This window comes from Xenia sp. Carnegie-2017, unplaced genomic scaffold, assembly GCF_021976095.1.
Source record: "Xenia sp. Carnegie-2017 unplaced genomic scaffold, XeniaSp_v1 HiC_scaffold_16, whole genome shotgun sequence".
Taxonomy (NCBI): domain Eukaryota; kingdom Metazoa; phylum Cnidaria; class Anthozoa; order Malacalcyonacea; family Xeniidae; genus Xenia; species Xenia sp. Carnegie-2017.
Window position 1 is genome coordinate 14,575,098 of NW_025813469.1, and position 23,781 is coordinate 14,598,878.

The window sequence follows — 23,781 nt, forward strand, 5'->3', positions numbered from 1 at the left end:
TAAGGCACCGTGGAAACTTTATTCCAAAATGCGCAAAGGTAAATCTGTTAGGAGAATTGTGGTGTTCATTGTTGGGAAAGATTTACCATAAGCAAATGTGGCTCTTTTTCCCAGTCTCCCAGACATGACGGGCTTATTTAAATAAGGGCCGATTTCGCAATGTTTACATCTTTGTTTATAAAACTTACTGAACCAGTGAACCATATCTAAAAATGTTAAAGTAAATGGTTTGAACCCGGGAGTATCGTTACATGTTTGTAAATGTAGATCGTCCAGGTTGGTATAGTCCTGAGAAGGACTGTTTTTGTTGTTGTTGACTGACGTTTCGACAACCTTAGCGGTAGTCATGTTCAGAGTAATCTTCATTTGACTAAACTAACATTTTACTAAGGCCTACGAAAAGATGTATAGGCTCTTAAATAAACAAAAGACGACGATTGAAAATTATTGCAAAATCAATATTCCTGACTATGCTATCTCAACAATAATATTCTTAATTTGAACACAATTATGTATGCATGTGTGCACATTGAAATCATTGAATTCATGTACTTCCTGCAACGTTCGTTTCTTTTATACAAAGTTTGAATAAAATGAAGTCAATCAAAACGTTCTTTTAAAGAAAAATCGCACGATCCCTTGCCGTCTGCGACGCTTTAGGCCTAGACACAAAATTAAAAAACATTTGGCATGAGAGAGGGATATGAGAGATAAAATGATCGAGATATGAAAATGAAAGGATATGACAAAATGAAAGGATAAAGGATAAAATCAAAGGACAAGAGAAAAGATGAAGTGAAATGAGAGGATATGACAAAGTGAAATGAGAGGGGAGGGATATGACAAAGTGAAATGAGAGGGGAGGGGATATGACAAAGTGAAATAAGCAGGGGCTAGATAATAAATCAAGAATTAAATAAGCTTTGTGTATTTTTCTCGTTCACATCACCAAAGAAAAGGGTGTTTCATTCTTCCTTTACAACACACTGGGAGCCAAAAAGAATTGATCAAGTAAATGTAATGATACTTTCTCCTTGCATTAACAAAGAAAACTCGGCTTTCCTTCTCAAACTCGGCTGTCTGAGAAACAACAATTAATGTATCACGAAATTGTTAAACTTGTTTGCGTCATAAATGTTACGATGTAGAAAACTTACCAATGGAACACGCCTGGTTACATGACGTTTCAGAGATAAAATTGTTTTTGTTTCCTAGGCAACCAGAATAGATGAACCGATCACAAGCTCGAGTGAGCGCATTGAACCGAAAACGTTCAGTGTCCGTTTCACAATGCGATGGATTCCAAATTTTAGCGCAGATGTTATGGAACGTCGGATCTAGCAAATGAAAAATATTGATGTTTGATTTGGTGTTGTGTCTCTGCCTTGTTTGCTCGTTTTCAACAACAGAAACAACAACAAAAACAGTCCTTCTCAGGATTATACCAACCTGGACGATCTACATTTACAAACATGAAAAAATATTTACATAAGTCTTGTAAAATTTCCTTTTACACAAAATTGATCTATCACTCAACTTTCCATCAGACTCACCACAGTGTGTTTCGCATCCAGCCTGCGTGTAGGTTGGACCTCGGGTGGGACAACCGTTAAAAACTTCACGGAGAAATGTTGTGCAATTTTCGCTTCTTTCTTCCGCTTTTCCTTCCATAATTTCCTTTTTTAATTCATGTAAACACGGACCGAGTTCAAGTGGAAGCTCACACGTATGTTCTAGGTAAGAGTTATAATTCATGTAAACATGGACTGAATTCAAGTGGAAGCTCAGCGTATATTCGAGTTAAGAATGATAAGCGAATATCCAGCCAATTCTAACGCTGTAACCCAATAAAGTTATTACATACAATGCTTGATAATTCTGAATAGTTTTTTAGCTATGTATTCGTTACAATGTTCGGATCGTGTGAATTATCAAAACGTCAAATCCAACTTTAATGTGACGAAAATTAACCTGTTGGTAAAATCATATAGACATGCGCACTTACCAATTTCACAATATCCTCCTGAATAGCCAGAAGGACAAACACACTTTCCTTTCTTGCACTCTCCACCATTTATACAGACCTGTTGACACGTCGCTGAAAAGAATGACAAGTAAAATTATTTGAGTTGATGTATGATGTTAAACAAGTAAAAATTCGTTCTTGGCCTCAACTGACCTTAATATGTCATATGTATAGAGTTAGATAAAGTACTGGGGACGAGGTTCCAATGAAACAAACCTTCAACTTCACAAGATCTCGTGCTCTCGTCCCATTTTGCCCCAACTGGGCAAGGAGCTCGCTTTGCTGAGCCCGCAGTACAGTTAATGTAACCGAACTCGTTCGTGGGATCTGGAAACAAGCCGTTTGGAGACAAGCATTTAACTAAACAAATAAAAGGGTTAAAACATGTCAGTTTTATTCCGATTTACTCCCGTAGTGAGCTAGATCAAAGATGATGCGCACAATACCATTTAAATGACAAAGTTACCACAATCATCATAAGAAGAGGAAATGTTTTTATAACATGCCTGATGACGTCACAGTTGCTATAGTCACGTGACTGTTTGAGTCACTGGGACTGACGATGAACGGCTCCTCTGAGGAGTTAATGAGGAGCAAGTCGCCGGAGAGCTCATCCTCTGCACGAAATATGACTGGAATGTTCGAGGACGCTTCCTTAGCAACGAAAGATAGTTCCAGGGACATATGAGGCTTGATTGAATAACCATGATGCTTTGCAGTCTCCTTGATCGGAGTTATACGGACATTCGTGCCAGCTTTGTTGTCAAAACGAACTTTAATGTAACGATTGGACAAGGTCGATGCAGCTGGTAAAAAATATCATAGATGATGACAAATTGATAGGTACATTAAGGTACTCAATATCTTTTTAACAAGATATATCCTATTATAACATACCATTTCCCCAATAGTAAATATATTCTCGAAGAGCTTCAGCTTTTGAGAGGTGTTGGTCAAAGAAGGCGAGAGAGTTGATAGTAAATTGAGCATGTCCGTACGGAGGACCAGCGGTATTTCGCGCAATTTCAAAGCGGGTAAAATTGTCTGTGTGATGCATCCCAGGTGTGTCGATCGCATGTTTCATATGATCTTTCAACTGTCCATTAATGTAAAGTGACAAACCTTCAGTGTTCTTCCACGTGAACATGACGTATGTCCATTTGTGGGATGGGATATCAGAGGATACCTAGAAACAATACATGATATGTAAGGTAGAATCATAAAGAAACTTAGTGTATAAACTCTCTTGATCCAATGTCTGAATTACTAACTGCATCGTCTAAATTTGGCCATAGGCAAACAAAGGTATCACTTTTCTCACCTTCCATTCAGAATTCGAGATGGAAACAACGCAGTACAATCTGCTTTTTTGATGATGTAAAGTAAAACCACGTGATTGTGAATCGTGACCACCGCTGTCCAGAATGTACACCGGCTCGTCAATATATTTGATAGCTTCATCATTAATCTTGATCTTCAACGCTACGGCCATGCCTTCTTCACAGACTTGAGGGTCACTGATACAAGAACCTAGAACGAAGTCAACAAGAAATACAGAATTACATTCAAGTAATTATTCACCAATTATAATGACGATTTTACTTTCAGTTATATAAAAGCCTACATTTCTTGCATTTATCTTTTACCGTTTAAAACTGAGGCAAATTATTCATAGCTTGCATTGCAAAAGTTTTAGTATGCCGGGAGTAGTGTACCATTTTATCCACCTACACGTCTAACATTATCCATCCAAACACCATGCAGTACCTTTATAATCACCAACGTCCACCCACGTATCACCAGGTAAAGACGAAGACTGTGTTCCTCAATTTTATAAGCACCGTGTACCAAAAGTTTGGGTTCGTTACCGCTGACCACTCCCTTGTCCACGTTTTTGAAATTCCATAAATATTTGGGAAGTGTGGATGGAGCTAAAATAGAAATTTTTACGTGAAAGAAGCCAAATGTTGAACCTTGAGTTTTTATATACTCCAGTCTAGTGTCTTCATCAGGAGTAATCTGATGTTGAAACTTGAGTTCTTATATACTCCAGTCTAATGCCTTCATCTGAATTGATCTGATGTTTAAACTTGAGTACTTATATTCTCCAGTCTAATGTCTTCATCAGGAGTGATCTGATGTTTAAACTTGAGTCCTTATATTCTCCAGTCTAATGTCGTCATCTGAAGTGATCTGATGTTGAAACTTGAGTTCTTATATACTCCAGTCTAGTGTCTTCATCTGAAGTGATCTGATGTTGAAACTTTAGTCCTTATATACTCCAGTCTAATGTCTTCATCAGGAGTAATCTGATGTTGAAACTCGAGTCCTTATATACTCCAGTCTAATGTCTTCATCAGGAGTTATCTGATGTTGAAACTTGAGATTTTATATACTCCAGTCTAGTGTCTTCATCAGGAGTAATCTGATGTTGAAACTCGAGTCCTTATATACTCCAGTCTAATGTCTTCATCAGGAGTTATCTGATGTTGAAACTTGAGTTTTTATATACTCCAGTCTAGTGTTTTCATCAGGAGTAATCTGATGTTGAAACTCGAGTCCTTATATACTCCAGTCTAGTGTCTTCATCAGAAGTGATCTGATGTTGAATCTTGAGTCCTTATATACTCCAGTCTAGTGTCTTCATCAGGAGTAATCTGATGTCGAAACTCGAGTCCTTATATACTCCAGTCTAGTGTCTTCGTCAGAAGTGATCTATGTTGAAACTTTAGTCCTTATATACTCCAGTCTAGTGTCTTCATCAGGAGTGATCTGATGTTGAAACTTGAGTCCTTATATACTGCAGTCTAATGTCTACATCAGGAGTGATCTGATGTTGAAACTTGAGTCCTTATATACTCCAGTCTAATGTCTTCATCAGTAGTGATCTGATGTTGGAACTTGAGTTCATATATACTCCAGTCTAGTGTCTTCATTAGGAGTGATCTGATGTTGAAACTTGAGTCTTTCTGTACTCCGATCTAACATTTTTATCAAGAGTTTTCTGGTGTTGAAACTTTTTTCAATGTACGTTGATCTGACATTAGTCCACACTCACATACTTATTTTCTGTAAAATCATAAAGTGAAGTTTCATTACCAGGTGCAGTTATCAAGACCGTCTTCAAATCTTTTCCAGATTCTTTAGGCACGACAACAAAAGGTCGAATAAAGTGATTAATCATAAGTTTTGTTGAAGTTTCAATGTCGATGGCGTGAAATGTCACAGGCTCTATCGGATCTTCGTTCGTACTCATCGACATCATCGTTATTTGCTGAGTGCTGTTTGGCAGAATAACGAAACCATCGTCCTTCCCTTTGTCAGGTTTTAATAGTGCAGTTCGACCAGCTCCATTAATGATGCGTAGAATCATATAGTGAATTTTTGCTGTTTCTATAAAGAAAATAAGGCTTCAGATACCTTTCATGAAAGTGACACAAGCAATTAAGAACAGCCACGAGCCGTTTTTTTTCAGTTGAAGGCTTGATATAATTCAACCACAAAGCACAATAGGATGTAATAGCAGGCATACATGAAGTATCAGGGTATTGAAACGCGTTGGAAATATCGAGAGTTTAAAACGTGATGGTAAAATTATGTTCATTTCCATTGCTTGGCAAATGAAATTCTTTTCTAAAGGAATTGTACGAATTCATTAAATCATTAATTCACAATGAATAATTACAAATAATTTATTCATTGTGAATAAATTATTCTATGACAACAAAGAATTACACCGGAATGTTTTGCTTTAAACCGACTGTCGTTTTAGTTAATCAACAAACATCGTTTTTTTGTTTTTCTGCATGAAACCGTCATTTACTCACTTCCTGTCCAAAAGAATAAAAACGTCTTGTTTACATCATTTTCGTTCAAGGACTCGGGAAATATCGTCAATGACGCCATATCAAATGCTGCATAATGATAGGGTGGTCCTTCAATGTTTCGACCAATCAAAAGATTCTTGTCTGTGTCTACAGGCCGGGTATCAGACACAGGTAGCCCAGTCTTGTTCGCACTACGTAACTTTGCATCATAATACAGCAGTACACCTTTGTTCTTTTGGAATGTGACGATGACGTAGATCCACTGATCTATTATAAGAGCCGCCGAGGCCTGGATGTACATAAACACAGTGTCTTATTTGCAGGGAAAAGCAAAGATGATTTTTCTGGCGTCGAAAACGCTTGAACACAAAATAACCCAGTTTTATTAAAATAATAAATTCTTAAAGACTTACGATGTATTTCTTGTCGGCTGTCGACACTTCAACAACTAGTTTTGAGTTCTCGATATAAAGTGAAACCCTCTAGTATTTTTTCCATGTCCACCGCTGTCCAGTATAAACATCGGCTCAGTAAAGCCAGTCGTTATGCTGTCAAACTTCAACTTGGTTCCAAAGCTGAAACCTTTATCACACATCTCTGTATCGTGAAGGCAGTGTGATCTCTCGATATATGCATCCATAGATGATGTCGCTCCGTCAAAGTGTAAGCCTTCTTCAGCTGCTCCGATTTTCCCGTGGCCCAAGAGACTGGGACTACCTTTAACCATAGTTCCATCATAGGACGATAATGACCACGATTGAATAGGTTTTACATCTGGAGCTAAATATCAGGATTTTGTTATAAGATTCCTGACAATTACTCTCGTGTAGTTAGATGTGTCTGAATTTTAATTTACTAATGAATGTAATATTATACTCCCATTTACTTTGATATTTCGTGCTGTAGACACATTAATAATCACAGACATTGGTAAATTTAATTTCCTAACTTGTCAACCCTCCTAACCGTCCATGTCAATGCAACGAAAATAGCGAAATAACCAACTGATCCAAAGCAACAAATATAGATTCAATTACATATGTTTAACAACAAATCTTTAACAAAATACCTTCGGCAGTAATAGATACTTTGTCAATATAACTTGGTGTAGTAGAAGGAGCTAGTGAGAGAGGTAAGGTGGCTTTATTTAACAAAAGGTCCATTTTAGTTTTTGGTCCTCTCCTCTAAATGTGATTGCTTCGTTGTAAATCTTTTCCTTGATGATAATATTCACTTGAACGAAACCAAACGGTTCAACGACATATCCTTTCTCTTTCAGCTTGCCTTTGCTGGGTAAAACCCTTGCAGCTCGCCCCAGTTCGTTATGAAGAATGAGAGTTATATAACGGTCGGGTACTGTAGCTGAAAGATATTGTTGAATAAATTCCCAGTTTTATTATATTCGAATTCTATTAATCTGTTTCAAAGAAATGGTTCATGAATAATAGAATTTACCAAACTACATTTAAACGTACCATTGCAAAGTGTGTTGCTGCAATTTTGGTTGAACGAACTCGCTGGACTGAAAGATTTCCCAGAATTCACTATGAAATATAAAATATTCCATAAATTATATTAATCATAATATTAATCCTGACACGGTTTATTATATGCACATGAAAAACATGTGACTTGGACGAGATTTGAACTCGAGTTCATTTCAAATAAAAATCAAAGAATCACTTTATAAACAATATTCCATCCCATCTTACCTTGCGGCACCGTTACGTTGATTGTCGAAATTGATGTCTTACTGCGAGAAGGTACTACGGTCAATTTTCTGACGTTATTCAACATCAGAGATTCATGATTGTCCGCGCGCAAAGCCAAGTAGGTCAGCGGTATGTCACGGTTCAAAGTCTCCTTGACGTTAATTGCGCTGCTGGGATTCAAATGAAACCCGCTATCCGGGGTTTCTTTGGCCGGGAAAAAGATAGTCTCGACAGGAGACTGGTTGCTAACATGAAGGTTCATGTAGAATGGGATTTCTACAAAATAGAAATTAAAGAATTTTAGTTTTTACTTTGAATCATCCATTTGTTGATCACATTATTCTAAATGATAAATCATCCATTATTTTTCATTCAACGCTAAACTCCTTCTGTCTTTTTCTTTCTTTTTTGGTCAACTAACAACAATGAAAATGATGTTCTTACCAGCTTCGTGTTTCATATATTCATCTTTTACTTTGCCCTCTGTTAACATATGAAAAATTCCAGATTATGTTTACTCATTTATACATCGTGTCTTTCATGATGAACATGAATAAAGAAATTAGTCGTTTAAATCAAAATTTTTTACTTTAATATCAAACAATTACCTTTTCCAGCGCACAATCTAAAGAAGTAAATTACAATACACACTCCAAAACATCTTGTAAACAACAAGATGTGAAAGACATGATGTCTTATGAAAAGCAATACTTTGACTTTATTTCAAAGTCATCGTCAAGCTGAGTGATTATTTACAAACAAGTGTGATCAAGCGTTTTTTTGTACAAAACAGCCATCTATACCTTTTGATTTAAGATTCAGCAGGACGGGGTTTCCTTTCACTAAACTTGGAGTAATCGTAATGCTATCGTTTCCATTTATGCTCAAAGCTTCATTTGTGCCTGTTTTCACAGCTTTGAAAACAACGGCCTTGCCGCTGTGAGATTTCTTCGTTACAATCTCAAGATAACCTCTTCGAACTTGAAACTGGGGTGGTTGAAGATCATTAGGGATAATTGTTGCACTGTATCCCGCTCTGTTTGCAATTTTCATGACCAGATAGTAGATGGGTAAATGACCTGCTGATTGTGTTGCCATTGAATCATGTAAATAGTTTTGTAAGCAAACATGTAGAAAATCATGTAAATAATTGTCATGAATAATCATGTGAACAATCATCTAAACAATCATGTAAACAATCATGTAAATAATCTCATGAATAATCATGTCAACAATCATCTAAACAATCATGTAAACAATCATGTAAACAATCTCATGAATAATCACGTCAACAATCATCTAAACAATCATGTAAACAATCTTGTAAATAATCTCATGAATAATCATGTCAACAATCATCTAAACAATCATGTAAACAATCATGTAAATAATCTCATGAATAATCATGTCAACAATCATGTAAACAATCATGTAAACAATCATGTAAATAATCTCATGAATAATCATGTCAACAATCATCTAAACAATCATGTAAACAATCATGTAAACAATCTCATGAATAATCATGTCAACAATCATCTAAACAATCATGTAAACAATCATGTAAACAATCTCATGAATAATCATGCGAACAATCATCTAAACAATCATGTAAACAATCATGTAAACAATCTCATGAATAATCATGTCAACAATCATCAAACAATAATGTAAACAATCATGTAAACAATCTTAGAACAGTCTGCTGTAACGTAATGTCGCTATGCATAAACAAATACCCGAAACTGAAGTGACTAGTCACCAGTCTCACTATCGACTAAGGAGGCTAGTCACCAGTCTCTACTATCTACGTAACTGTAATCCTAGTTAAAGTCTTTGTTAATATTTGGTGGCTAAACTTTTCGCGCAATTTTGACTTTCAAGCATCAAAACTGCCAACCGTAATTTTACTCCTAAATTATCTCTTCATGCTTTTTGCTGTTTGATTAAATATTTCTTAAAGGGACTGGAAACGAGAGCGTCAAAAAAATTACATTAATCTTCTATAAGACTTGTAGCGATCGTACCTGCGATTGGGCTCATGACAACGGTTAACGGCTGTCCTTTAAATGAAGAAGGATTCATGGTGATATTTTTCGCGTCATTCAAAACAACCGTATCTCCTTTGCTCGTCAATGCTGTCAAAGTAATCGGTTGGGTTGAAGAGACTGTTTTGGTAATTTGAACAATCAATCCTTGTCTGATCGTGAATCCAGACGTCGGGTTGTTGTCGCTAGTCTTCAACACGACATCTGAGCCAACTTTGTTCAGCAATTTTATGCTTAGGTAATAACGTGGTCTTGATGCAGCTGAAACATACGGAACCGAATGCAGAAAAATATAATTATATACTAACGAAAATTCAATTTAAACGTGAGCCACAATTTATGTAAAGTCAAAATTACCACCTTGTGTACCCTATTTACAGGATGTATCCATAAGAAGAAAAACTAAAGCCAAAATTACCACCTTGTGTACCCTATTTACAGGATGCATCCATAACAAGAAAAACTAAAGCCAAAACTATCACCTTGTGTACCCTATTTACAGGATGTATCCATAAAAAGAAAAGCTAAAGCCAAAATTACCACCTTGTGTACCCTATTTACAGGATGTATCAATAAAAGAAAAACTAAAGCCAAACCTTTTGTAGTTTCAGCTGTGATATTTTTAAGCGAGCCTTTTACAACACTTGGACGGAGCTTAAGTTCAGGAGTACCATTTAGTAGGACGACATTTCCATGAATGTCATTGGCTGTGAATACGACAGGTGTTACACTATTGGTCAGTTTCGTGATGACGACAATAAAACCTTTGCTAACGTAAAATCCATGTTTTGGCTGTTCGTCTGAACATTTCATAACGATATCAACTCCGGCTTTATTGAGCACTTTTAACATGATGTAATAATGCAAGATCCCTGCAAATGAGATATAGGATTACAGGTAACAATGCAGGATAGAAGATTACAATATAGGATTACAGGCAACAATATGGGATAGCAGGTAACAATATAGGACTACAGGAAACAGTATAAGAATACAGGTAACAGTATACGACTACAGGTAAGAATAAAGAATAACAGGTAAAATATAGGATTGCAGGTGACAATGTAGGACTTTAGGTAACAATATTGGATAAAATTAACAACACAGGATTGCAGGTAACAATATAGAAGTAGTACAGACAACAATTTAGGACTGCAGGATACATCTGAGCTTCATATACCATATGAAATATAACAAAACAAGAGAAGAGGTAGGAATATCTGGGTTTGCTCGAAATGATGATGGCACACCTGTTTGTACAGATTTTTCAGAAGCAACGATTGTTAAAGCATGCTCGCCAAATGGGGCAGAATTCAGCATCAACTCCTTTTTCCCATTAAGATAAACAGTCTGTCCATTTACAACATTCTTTGCTGTTAACGTAACCGTTTTCTCCATAAGGAATTGTTTCTCAAAGCTTAAGGTGACGCCTTTGAGAATCGTGATTCCATTCAAGGGCATTTTATCGCTCGACATCAAAACAATATCCGCCGCAACTTGATTTGAAATCTTTATATCCATGAACGACTTTTCTTTACTGCCTTCAGGACCACCTTAAGGACGAAAATCAATCGTGAAGTTAGAAATAAACCTTCATTTTCCATTAATATAGATGTGTTATCATTTAGATTACCTAGTAGTCATGCTTAAATTGTTATAACCGATGTAGAATAGCTTTAACACAGATAAAGCCAACGAAAAATAAAGCCATACAGCAGCAATATGACCAGTATGATGAGATAAATAGTGAAAGACTCAAGGACAATTTTTACTGCCTTTCGGTCATGCCAATCACAGTTTCTTCACATGTCAAGCACAATAACTGGAGACTATATGTACAGAAATGTGTAGCTGGGATTTCTACGTATGGAACACAAGTTTTTAAAGATTCAAACCGTTATGGCAGGAGCAACGCTTTCATGTTTTGTATAGTCACCAACAAACAAAACAATTGCTTACCAATCCGCCAATAATGTTTATAAACTTGACCCATCGCTTTTTCACTTAGAAACGTTGTGAATGTCAAAAACGAGGCAAGTTGAAACATTCCATGTCCCGTGCCGATTAATGACCGACCAAATACGATGTTTGGCGATGTAGCACCGATTGGCACTGTCGTTTTTGGCGCTTTGACATTAGTATGTTTGATAAGTTTCCCGTTTAAGAATAGGAACAAGCCTCGATTCTCAGACCAAGAGATACCCACATATATCTGTCGTTCACTTTGTACAGACATTCCGAGCTTTAAAGATTAAGAAAAAAGGACCAGAAAGATAAAATAAATTATAAACTATTATAAAATAACATCAATACAACGCGTGCGCAGATTCGTATACAACTGAATTGTGCACAAGCCTGTGAAAACTATCCGAGCTCAATCAACTAAATCAATCGAAGAGAATTTACACATCAATCATGAATACATTTAAGAGGAAAAATGAAAACGTTCGTCCTTAAGTTATATGTTTTGAGCAATCTTTAAATTATAAAACAAATAAAATGTGTTTTGCGTTTGCACTTCTCGGCTTCCGTTAGCCTGTGCAAGCACAGCAAACATCTTTTATTTCTCAAATGACAATAATTTACAAGTTTGAAATAGATTTTAGTGGTTCTTAATGGTAGTCATCTTCAGAATCAAGGATCTCAAAGTACAACCGGTGAAATTTATTACTATTTATTACTAAAAAACTGTCCTATTTTGTCTCTAACAAGGACAAACTTCCTTCACTTTCTCGCAGTAATCTTATATACGAAATAACTTGCCCTGGCTGTGGTAAAACCTACATCGGCATGACACAAAGATGCCTGTCTGTACGGCTCAGAGAACATGCAACCAGACTCTCTTCTAGTGCAGTTGGCCAGCATTTCTCTGAGTGCGAAAACGCTCAATTCCTGGCGACTCTAAAAACCAGTTCTCACAACTCAATGATCTCCCTCCACCTCCCAGAACTCCCTCTCTATAGAAACCTTGTATTCAACAACTATAAAATACTTCACTCAACCAAATCTAACAACTACCACATTCTTGCTTTTCTTGAAGCACTACTCATTAAACATAACAAACCTTTTCTAAACACGGGACTTAAGGCTAGCAAAGAATTACAACTCTTTTCTTAATTTATAACACACTCATTCTACCAGTCGGGTCGGCAGTTTCAATTCATCCTTTTGTAATACTACACCTCTTCCAACTCATTGTAAATATCACACTATTTAATTTCTATTGCTTATTTCCGTTTACTTATTTCATGCGTTGTAAATATATATGTGTATGTATGGTTTTAAATATCATTCTGTCTGAGGATGACTTTGAAATAAAGTCGAAAATTTACAGTTTACTTCTCGTCTTGTTTTGATTCATATTTTGCAATCTCGAGATGTCTTGTTTCTTCGGAATTTGCTTTATATTATACTTCTTTAAATTGTCGGCTGATCATGGTTTTTGGTCAAAGTACTTATAGTGGTCCTTAGTGGTAGTCATCTTCAGAATCAAGGATGGCAAAGTACTTATAGTGGTCATTAGTGGTACTCATCTTCAGAATCAAGGATGTCAAAGTACTTAGTGGTCCTTAGAGGTAGTCATCTTCGAATCAAGGATGTCAAAGTACTTAGTAATGGTCCTTAGTGGTAGTCATCTTCAGAATCAAGGATGTCAAAGTACTTAGTAATGGTCCTTAGTGGTAGTCATCTTCATAATCAAGGATGGCAAAGTACTTATAGTGGTCCTTAGTGGTAGTCATCTTCAGAATCAAGGATGTCAAAGTACTTATAGTGGTCCCTAGTGGTAGTCATCTTCAGAATCAAAGATGTCAAAGTGCTTAGTGGTCCTTAGTGGTAGTCATCTTCAGAAGGATGTCAAAACGCTAGTCAACACTAACATCAACAGCCTTTCTCAGGAATGCCCTAACCTAGACAATCTATATCTACAAACATATTGTTGATTTAACAATAAAAACATGACTAACCTTCCATTGTCCAGACATCGTTCTAAGGACACAAAACAATTGTCCCTCTTGAATGTATATCGCGATCCCACGTAATCCTTTACTCAGCACACCAGTATCAAAAACATAGCGTTTGTCTGGAAAGACTATTAGACTCTTATACATCATTTTGAAAGCAACGGACAATCCATCTGGGCAGTTCTCAGGCGCTAGAAGACAATCTATCTCATCTAGATATCCATCAAACCACGAACTCAAACCATCCATGATTATACTATTGTTTTCAACTACTGTCTTTCCATGGACGGTAAGCGGTACAACCCCGGGAACTTTGTCATTCACAATACGGGAAAAGAACCACGAATGCTTTGCTGGCACGGGGGGAGCTAAAAATTAGATCAGATATTATAGGTGTATCATTAAAATAATTTTTCAAAAAACAAAATGAGCAAAGTCTGTTTTAGGCCGGCGTATTTCATCAACCACAGCATGGAATTTTTGTGTTAGGAAAAGAAATACTTTTCATATGACGAAGGTTGCACTATCGTATATAGAATAGTGTTATAGAAAATATAGTTTTCAAGAAATTCTATTGAAACGCTTTTCCTCACTATAATAAACGTTTTTACAACGAAACGTTAAATTCGACGGAAGGAATATCACATCTAAATATTTCAAATATCATTTAGTATCAACTATAATTTTATTAATTCTAAAAACATCCGTGTACAAGATTATGCACTTGCCTTCTTCACTTGAATTTTCGTTACTCTCTATAGAAAAACAGACAAAATTAAATACAGGAAGTACTTTCCCAACGTTATTATGACCCTTATGAAAACGAAAGAAAAGATGTTTTAACAAAATACTTCCTAATAAAGTAAATGGTTTGAACCCGCGAGTATCGTTACATGTTTGTAAATGTAGATCGTCCAGGTTAGTATAGTCCTGAGAAGGACTGTTTTTGTTGTTGTTGACTGACTTTTCGATAACCTTAGCGGTAGTCATCTTCAGAGTCAAAATGTGAAGAAGACTTTTAACTCTGAAGATAACTACCGCTAAGGTTGTCGAAACGTCAGTCAACAACAACACCAACAGTCCTTCTCAGGACTCAACTAACCTGGACGATCTACATTTGCAAACATGTAAATATACTTCGTCCTCACTCACCTATATTTGACGTTTCTCCCTTCAATTCTACAAAAGTATAAAAATATTGAGTGAACTTAGCAGAGGCTTTGGAAGCTGTTATAAGTTGTGCGTTTTTTGTACACAATTTGTGATCACAAACTGTAGTTAAACCAGTTGTGAAACTGCTTAATATTAGTTTTTTCTTCATTTTCTTTTCCTTTGTCTGTTTTCATCAGATCGAAGCGAAAAGATAATTTTACTGATATTAAAACTTGGTACACTTGTTAAAAAACTGGCATCCGTTATATCATAAACATTTAAGCGAGAAACTAAACTTGTGAGTGTTCTTCCTATAGAGCGCTTTCACTCATTTCCTAGGAGTCAACATTACAATAGACAAATGACCATATCGGTGTTCCTAACAAAGAACATTATTAAAATTTTTTACAATTGGTACACCAACATGGCGGCCATGACGTCAGGTAAAAAGGCTCGTTGTAAAGTACACCCACATTCTAAAAATTGTAGGTTTCCAGACCACCCCCCCCCCACACACACACACACATACACACACACGGCGCTCCAAGCCCTTCCTGAACCCTGAACATAGGCGAGAAAACGCTAAGGATAAAAAGCGTTTTACCAAAAAAGCTTTCCGAATTAAAGAAATTCTAGTACATGGAAATTTTGAAGATGTTACTCAAAAAATATGGCTTGTTCTGCACGTTTCCAAAACATATTCCATACCAGTTATAGTGACTGAAACAGCCATCGGTGTTCTTTGCTTTGCTTCTACTTTAATTGACGTCTGACCGTTCAATAACACTAACTGATGACTCTTTTCCTCGATGCCATGAAATCTTATTTTCTGGTTGCTGTTGAGTACCTTAGTCAATGTCACCTCATATTTTGCTTTGATCTTGAAACCTTGAGGCGGCTCATTGTCGTCGGAAAATAAGATAATATCACGGTGAACTTTGTTGGTAATTTTCAACCTGATGGTCCAAGGTGAAAGCATGAAATCTAAAGAGGGAAAAAATTTAGACTTTCAAATGAAAAGATGAGAACTTCTTGCTACGCTATGGTTGGTTCATCGAGTACAAAAAGTAGAAAATACATTTATATTTACTTCGTGTACAGAACCGACAGGTCAAAGTGTGTTCTCATATAATTTTCATATATGATCCCGCATGCAATAATTTTCCCTCCTTTTAACTCTTTTGCAGAATTCAACAAATCAAAATAACCTCAATACTGTCATAATGTCATCTTATTTAAGCCTTTGTCTTAGATATATTTTCTAGAAGGGCTTTAAGTTTGAAATATCATCTTTTGGGCTCAACTTACCCACAACTAAATCGTAACATCTAATTGTAGCGACAATTGGTATCTATAACATACTAAGCTCGTACGCTTTGATCGTGCTATGCAACTTTGTTAACTTAAACATTAGTCCCTCTGTAAAAGCATAGTGTTTCAACTGTAAGTGAACATGAAAAAATGGGCGAATGTCTGACATACCTGTCGTGTGTGTCGACAAAGATGTACCTAGGTAAAAGTAAATTACATTTGAATACAATTTACGAAGGAAAAGTTATTGAAACAAGGATGACAAACCCATTGCTGATGAAAAACTTTGTATTCCATGTGCTGTTTCACCTATAACATCATAAATGATGGTCATTTACACAATTATATCCCTATGTATCCATTAAAGACCATAATCTTCAATGCAAGATCAACAAAAGAAATACAGTTCATTCAAAAACATTCTTTGATTCACTCCCGTCATCAAATCATTGACCATAACATCACGATCATATTAGAAAAGGTTTTCTTCAGGTCCCAAGGTCAGAAGCATTTGAAACTTTTTAATGTTGAAATAAAATGGAAGGGTAAGGAAGGGAAGGGAAGGGATTGAGAGAAAGGTGGGATAGGTACAGGGATGGTGAAGAAGGGATAGTGACTTTAAAAAATCATGAGTATATAAATAGAATAATGCTTAATTTATTGCCAGGTAACAGGCAAAATAAAAGCGCACAAAAAGCAACCAACTTGTTGATTAAAAAATTGAGAAAGAACATCATGACGTGTTTTACTGTTACATAAAACAAATCTACAACGAGTTAACAAAACCACTCTCACAAAAATATCCTATTTTTTCAAGCAAAGTACTAAGTGGTCCTTTGTGTAGGTGGGAGATAATGATAACATTGATTTCTTTCATGGTAAATTCGAGATTTTACCAATCAAAAAATCTTGACCCAGTTCCTTCATATCATAAACGCCTTTTGCCTAATAGAACTCACTCACAAGACTGGGACGGGGGGAGGTTGAAAGTCATTGACACAAGGGGGTTTAACAGGTCAAACCATAACATACCGTCTTTGATGACAATAGTGTGTGGAGCCCCTTTAACAATAGATGGTGTAATACTGACTCCTTTCTTGTTGTTTAAACTCAGTTTTAGTGTGGGCATGTTCGCATCAAACGCCTCGAAAAGGACTGGGAATTGGTTAGGAACATCCTTCGTGAGTTGAGCCACGCCATTTACCGGTATAACTTGATCAACCGGTTGACTGTCAGACAATTTTAATATCACCGGTTTTCCGTATTTGTTGTAAATATTAGCAGCAAGATAGAACATTGCGCGAAGTTCTGGTACTAAAAATATAAGAAATAAAGTAGAGCACCGAAATTGACGTTTAGACCTTTCACTGCAATGCTCTTTAATAAATCCTTTGAAATAATGTCTTTTAAAAAAATTTAATGAACATGAAATCACTAAGAAAAACAAACCTTCATCACTAAACTTGTACACGTAAAACGCGTCGGCTCTCCCCATACCATCGCCACATTTTAACGATTTTCCACCTTTGGAGTAACTGGACTCGTTACCAGGACCACTCCAGCACTTACCAGCGTCTTGGACACCAAACAAGTTGTAGCCTTTTCTTGTGGCGAGTAGGGCACATTTCATTATGATATTCCTGTTCGTTGAAACGTCTTCTGTTGAGACATTGAAGTCAGCCAACAGTTCGGTAAACGGTGGAGTATTTTCCTTGTCGTTGAAACAACCAATTGCTTCGAAGGAAGACATACCTGGGAACATATAAATACAGAGATATTAGAAATGGAAGAATAACTTTTACATTTTCAATGCAGCATTATAAGTTCCTAAAGCAAAACTAAGAATGTATACTGTCTTTCACGCAACTATTTCTGCTACAAACATAGCAAGTACTAAAAAAGCTTTATTCGTTCAGTGATTTTAGCAGTTGTTTTAATTTTCTGAAAAATACATGCAGCTATAATCTTGAGAATAACAAAAACAAGCAAAAACTAAAATATCATCGCTACTTCAAAGCAAGCACAAACATCGTATATATGATGAGCTCGCTTGAAGATGTTTCACTATGTCGAAACTTACAGCTGATTTTCATACCTTTGATGTTCGATTTATCAGAGATGACAACACTGATATCCTCTACGTCAAATTTCGTTGGCGTTACTCGTATCTTTGGTAAATTATTGACATAAAGAGTCTTCCTTGATAAAGAATCTTGAGCATGAACAGAGAGCCTTTGGATTGCTTGTATTCTTCTTTATCCTCGCTATGACATCGCTTCGCAGTCGGAAGCCTTCGGGTGGAATATTGTCACTGAACTTTATGTCTACAGGACCGTGAAACTTGTTGAAGACAACGAGGTTTATGTGGTAGAGTTTGCTTGCCTGAACCAAGACTGTGACAAAGAGAGAGAAAATAGGTTTTTAACTTGACGAGAGAATTCTCTAGATTGAATTCTAGAATTCTGGGGCTAGTTGCACGAAGCCTGGAAAACGTTATCTAATGGATTTAAAAATTTCAAAGAGTGTTCCTTGCGACAAAGAAGATTTGTAATCTTAGAAGAAATATTTATTTTAAGCGAATGCTCAGTTCAAATCGCTTATTTTTCCCTTTTTGAAAGCTTTTTGAGCGTTCAAAAACATTTGCCATCCAGTGGATAACACAATTCGGCTTTCGTGCAACCAGCTCCTGATGCAGAGATTACTTTTGAATAGAGACCATTCTAAGAAGTTAACAATTTATCTTTACGTGACGTCAAGGCAACAATAACCTCATGACATGATGACAATCAGTCATTGAGGGCTCTAATGTCTTTCTCCTACCAAATTACTGTCTTACCATTATTCTTATAGTGAAAATATATAGGAAGGAGGAGTGCCTCAGAGAGGAACTTGTCAAACACCACGAAAGATTCGAGATAGAACGTGGTATAGTAGAAACCAGGCCCCAAGGCATTACGACCGATGTACAAACTGGGATTCGTTGACGGAGATAATAGTCCAGTAACGGAAGCGCCATTGAGATCATAGGATTTTGGATAACCATCCAATGCCATATAGAGGCCAGCCGTTGAGTTCCAGTTTACGATAACATATAGCCATTTGTCATAGACAAGGTCGATGAACGTCTACAAATGTATACATAAATAGTTACATTGTACCAATTAACAAACATTCAAAAATATTAATAGATTTTAGAGGCACGATAACCCTCTATAGCATCTTAACTCCTAAAGGTAACATGCAATTTTCTTGGGCATTCGTGCCAAGATTTTTCTACAAAAATCTTGCCATCGAAGAAGAAATAACTTTTCCATTGATTGACGAGAGAATGATTTCTGTGTTTCCCTCAGTGAGCGTAATCAACCTTTTAGAGTGCGGGCGCAAGACCGACTTTTCAGGCGAAAACATAAACATTAAAATCTCACCTTCCATTTTTTTGTCGACGTGGCAACTTCTGCGATCAAGTGGCCATTGAGAATGTAAAGAGACACACCTGTTGTCTTTGAACTAGTCGCTCCAGTATCCATCACGAATCTTGGCGTATCGAAAAATTTCTTTGCTCCCTCCATCTTCAACTTGATCCCAAACGCCAGTCCTTGTATGGCTGTTGTGGGATCAACAAGGATATCAGTTGATTTCTGTTGAGCAGAAAGGTAATCTGATTCACCATCAAAGTATAATACACCGTCGGACAACACCACGTGACCATGAACATGAAAGGGCACGTGACCAGGAATGCTTCCATTTATGATAGTGGAAAATGACCAAAAAAGGTACGGCTTGATTTTAGTAGAGCCTATATCGCGCGAGGAAAATGTGATTGTGAGAAGCAACCTTGTTATCCTAGCATTTCATCAAAAATTTGAATAAATAATGATAAACTACAATGAATTTTTGCTTGCTAGAAGAGAAACATGCTCGGATTCTTCGCATTCAAAAATTTCATACAGAAAAAACACTTGTTGTAAAAGAAACAAATTATACATGAAACTTGGTTTACTAAAGAAATGACGTAGACAAACATTGGATTGATTGGGATGTAAGGGGTTACACGAGTATACACATACCTGATGAAATTGTCAAGCTCTCAGTGTTATTTTTGTTGGAACTGGGAACAAGTGAGACATTCGCTCCATCATTGATGAGCAGATCCATACCACTCTCTGCGTCAATTGCCGTGAAAATGATTGGCTGCTTTAAGCGCGTGGGTTTTGTAAGGAGGGAGATAGTTTTCGGAGCAAACTCAATGCCTTCCGGTGGTTCGCTGTCATTTGATTTTAAGACAATCTTTCTGGGTGTTTTATTGAGCACTAGAACCACGATGTAATTTGTAGAAGCTTGGATTTCATTTGCTGAAATAGAAAAACAGACAATGCATTAAATCCTCGTCAAATTAATTAAACTAGTGAAGACATTTAGTATAAATAAAGGGAGTTTAAAGCCGGTTTTCAAAGCTGTAATTCTTTAGCTTTTAAAAAGGAATTTGTGCGAAGAAATCACTAACTAACACCATTTTGCCAAATCGAGCTTCGACTTATTAAAATAACGAGAATACAATTATTCAGAATAGTTTGGTCTGACGATGTTTTCAAAACAAAGTTAAAATATTAACAATATTGTTTTATGTTATTATTATCAGCAATGATGATGTTGTAATTTGGAAATGGCTTTGCGCTATGCTTCATGAAAAAGCCTTCTGAAAAAGGATTTTATACGAGATTTTAGTACAGGTTTGCTTCTTCTGTAATTCTGGATCAATGAAAAGATGTGTCTTGCTTGCTGTGTGTAGTGATGAGTTAATGCACATTATGAAAGCACAAAATAATCTAAAATGGCAAAGCAGCAAACATCACTATAATATCAAAAACCATACGTGTTCTAGTAATGGTCAAAGGCACAGGAGCTCCAAGCACAGGTTGGGGAATAACTTCAAAAGTTTTCGTTCCATTTATAAACAGTTCTTCTTTGGTTTTAGCATCGAGAACCGTTAAAGTGACAACTGAAAATACTTGAATCGTCATTTTTATCCTCACGATCGTGTTTCTACTGATATTGACTGCCTCTTTCAAAGTTGGATCATGTGGGAATAAAATGATGTCAGATCGTGCAAGATTGGTGACTTGAAAAGTCAAGTAATAATTCTTTACTGAAGGTGCTACAGAGAAAATCCTTATTAGAACTTGTTAAATTAAAGTGTTGTTTAGTGCTGTGAAGTTTTAAGTTAAAAAAAAGGAGCTCAAGATTGCTTGAAAGGTATGGTAAGGTAAGGTAAGGTAAAGTAAGGTAAGGAAGGTAAGGTAATGTAAGGTAAAGTAAGGTAAGGTAGGTAAGGTGGGTAATGTAAAAGTGGAGTAAAGGTGGAATACAGTAAGGTAATGTAAAGGTAATGTAAGGTAAAAGATTAAAGGTAAGGTAAAAGGTAAGGTAAAGGTAAAGGTGGGTAAAGGTAAGGTAAGGTAAAGGTAAAAGTAAAGGTAAAGGTAAGGTAAGGTGTAAAAGGTAAAATGGAGTAAGGTAGGAAGGAATTAAGGTAAGTGGTGGGTAAGGTAAGGTAAGGTAATGTATAAGGTAAGGTAAGATGATGGTATGTAAGGTAAAGGTAAGTGGTGCGGTGGGTGATATATAAGATGAAGTAAGGTAAGGTAAGGTAAAGGTAAGGTAAAGATGCAAGGTAAGGTAAAAGGTAAGGTAAAGGTGTAAGGTAAGGTAAGGTAAAGGTAAAGATGTGTAAGGTGGGAGGCAGGTAAGGTAAGGTAAGATGCAAGGTAAAGGTAAAAGGTAGGTAAAGGTGTGTAAAGGTAAAGTAAGGTAATGTAAGGTAAGGGGTAAAGGTAAGGTAAGGTAAGGTAAGGTAAGGTAAGGTAAAGGTAAAAGGTAAAAGGTAAGGTAAGGTAAGGTAAGGTAAAAGGTAAAGGTAAGGTAAAGGTAAAAGGTAAGGTAAGGGTAAAGGTAAAGGTAGTAAGGTAAGGCAAAAGATGGAGTAAGGTAAGGTAAGGTAAAGGTAAAAGGTACAAAAGGTGAGGTAAGGTAAGGTAAGGTAAGGTAAGGTAAGGTAAGGTAAGGTAAGGTATAAAAGAGAGGACAGTTGATAAAAAAAGAAATTGGAATGAATTATTTGCTGTGGGCAATCTTTAATAGAAACTAAATCAAACGATTGCAAAAATTGAAAAAAAAGGCATAAAATAGCAACCAACCAGTTGATTTAATCGTCAAGGAGACAGGCCGTCCTCTCGTCTCCGTTGGTGTAACACTAAACTTTTGTTTTCCATTCACCAAAAGTCGTTTGTTCGTTCTTGTATCGTACGCCTCGAAGTCAATATTATTCGAATTATCTGTCTTCTTCGTAATCTCGACAATAACGTTAGACTTGATGTTGAAGCCTATCTCTGGAATTCCGTCGCTCGCTTTGAGTGTTATGTTTGTTTTTGCCAAATTAATAACGCGAAGATTTATGACGTAGAGTTTTGATGGAATGGGATCTTGAATAGAGAAAAAGGACAATTGAGATGCATTTGATGACAGAAAATGCTAGTTGCTTTGTCACGGATTTAAAATGTAAACAACATGTGAACAACATGTAAGCAAAAGTGAACAACATGTAAACAACATGTGAACAACATGTAAACAACATGTGAACAACATATGAACAACATGTGAACAACAGGTGATAAATGCTATAAATAACGACATAGAAATGGACTCAAATTTTTACCTAAAATTAGAAGAAAATTTTTCACTAAGAATTAAAATGGCGTCAATACGATAGGTTATTTTTGAAGAATTATTATACACTGGAAAGTTGTACAGTATGATTGAGTAAGATTGCTCTCTTTAAGAACATACAATAGCCCTAGACCTTGTGTAACCTTCTGAGAACACATAGATGCCTCGTCTTGGGAATTTTCACTGACACCTCAAGTCAGATGAACACTGATCCACCCCTGCCCGGGATGTTAAACAACAATCAATGTAATACGACAATTTCCCCTACAAAAGTTATGTTTGTAAGTAAAAAAAACAAAGAATATTGATCTTACCTATAATAGTCAAAGATGTCGGCTGTCTTACTCGTCTTTCTGGAAGTAATGTTACGTTGGGTTTAGTGTTGAGAAGAAACGAAGTGTTGCCTCGTTTGACTTGAAACGTCACAGGAGTTTGATTCGACGTCTTCTTACGAATCTCTACGATACGACGCGCTCCGATCTCAGATCCCCGAGCGGGAATGCCATCACTTGAAAATAATACGACGCTTTGCCTCGCCAAGTTCGTAATGCGGAAGTAGAGCTCGAAATATTCACAAGCTTCCCCGCCTAGAAAAAAGATTTGATTAGTAAATTCCCCGAAAATAGTCGGTGATATCTTCTGCATAGTCCATAGAGAAGAGAAGGATCTTACTTTTTTCACATCGACTTCCACAAAATCCTTGTTTACAACGACACAGATTCTTCAAAGAGTCAACGCACTCCCCATTATTGAAGCATTCCTCTTTACAAATGGCTACATAATCAAAAAGATAATCGTCAAAATGTGTAAGGCAACAGCAGTAATAGAAAAAAACACTAGTAAAAAAGTGAGTAGAATTATACATGAAACTTGGTGTACTAAAGAAAACGATGTAGAGCAAACAATGTATTGACAGGGATGTTAAGGGATACATGACACTTGGTGTACTAAAGAAAACGATGTAGAGCAAACATTGGATTGACAGGGATGCTAAGGGATACATGACACTTGGTGTACTAA

General features: G+C 36.4%; 1 protein-coding gene across 1 annotated transcript; it reads right to left on the bottom strand.

Moving 5' to 3' along the window:
• Positions 1–437: 437 nt before the first annotated feature.
• Positions 438–23,678, bottom strand: LOC124436152. The gene is given in 39 exon segments (XM_046986076.1): positions 438–662; positions 1,158–1,337; positions 1,554–1,733; positions 2,006–2,098; positions 2,243–2,386; positions 2,533–2,832; positions 2,924–3,212; positions 3,348–3,556; positions 3,794–3,851; positions 3,854–3,957; positions 5,126–5,419; positions 5,854–6,142; positions 6,267–6,331; positions 6,334–6,633; positions 6,923–7,027; positions 7,030–7,215; positions 7,329–7,397; positions 7,566–7,841; positions 8,010–8,048; positions 8,369–8,647; positions 9,593–9,874; positions 10,210–10,485; positions 10,864–11,166; positions 11,573–11,855; positions 13,579–13,943; positions 14,304–14,330; positions 14,728–14,754; positions 15,436–15,711; positions 16,210–16,236; positions 16,306–16,347; positions 17,071–17,352; positions 17,488–17,790; positions 18,134–18,237; positions 18,859–19,163; positions 19,464–19,834; positions 20,106–20,390; positions 20,912–21,193; positions 22,233–22,517; positions 23,076–23,678. Coding segments are annotated over 39 exon segments (7,974 nt in total). The 5' UTR covers positions 23,407–23,678; the 3' UTR covers positions 438–603.
• Between the last annotated feature and the right edge of the window lie 103 nt (positions 23,679–23,781).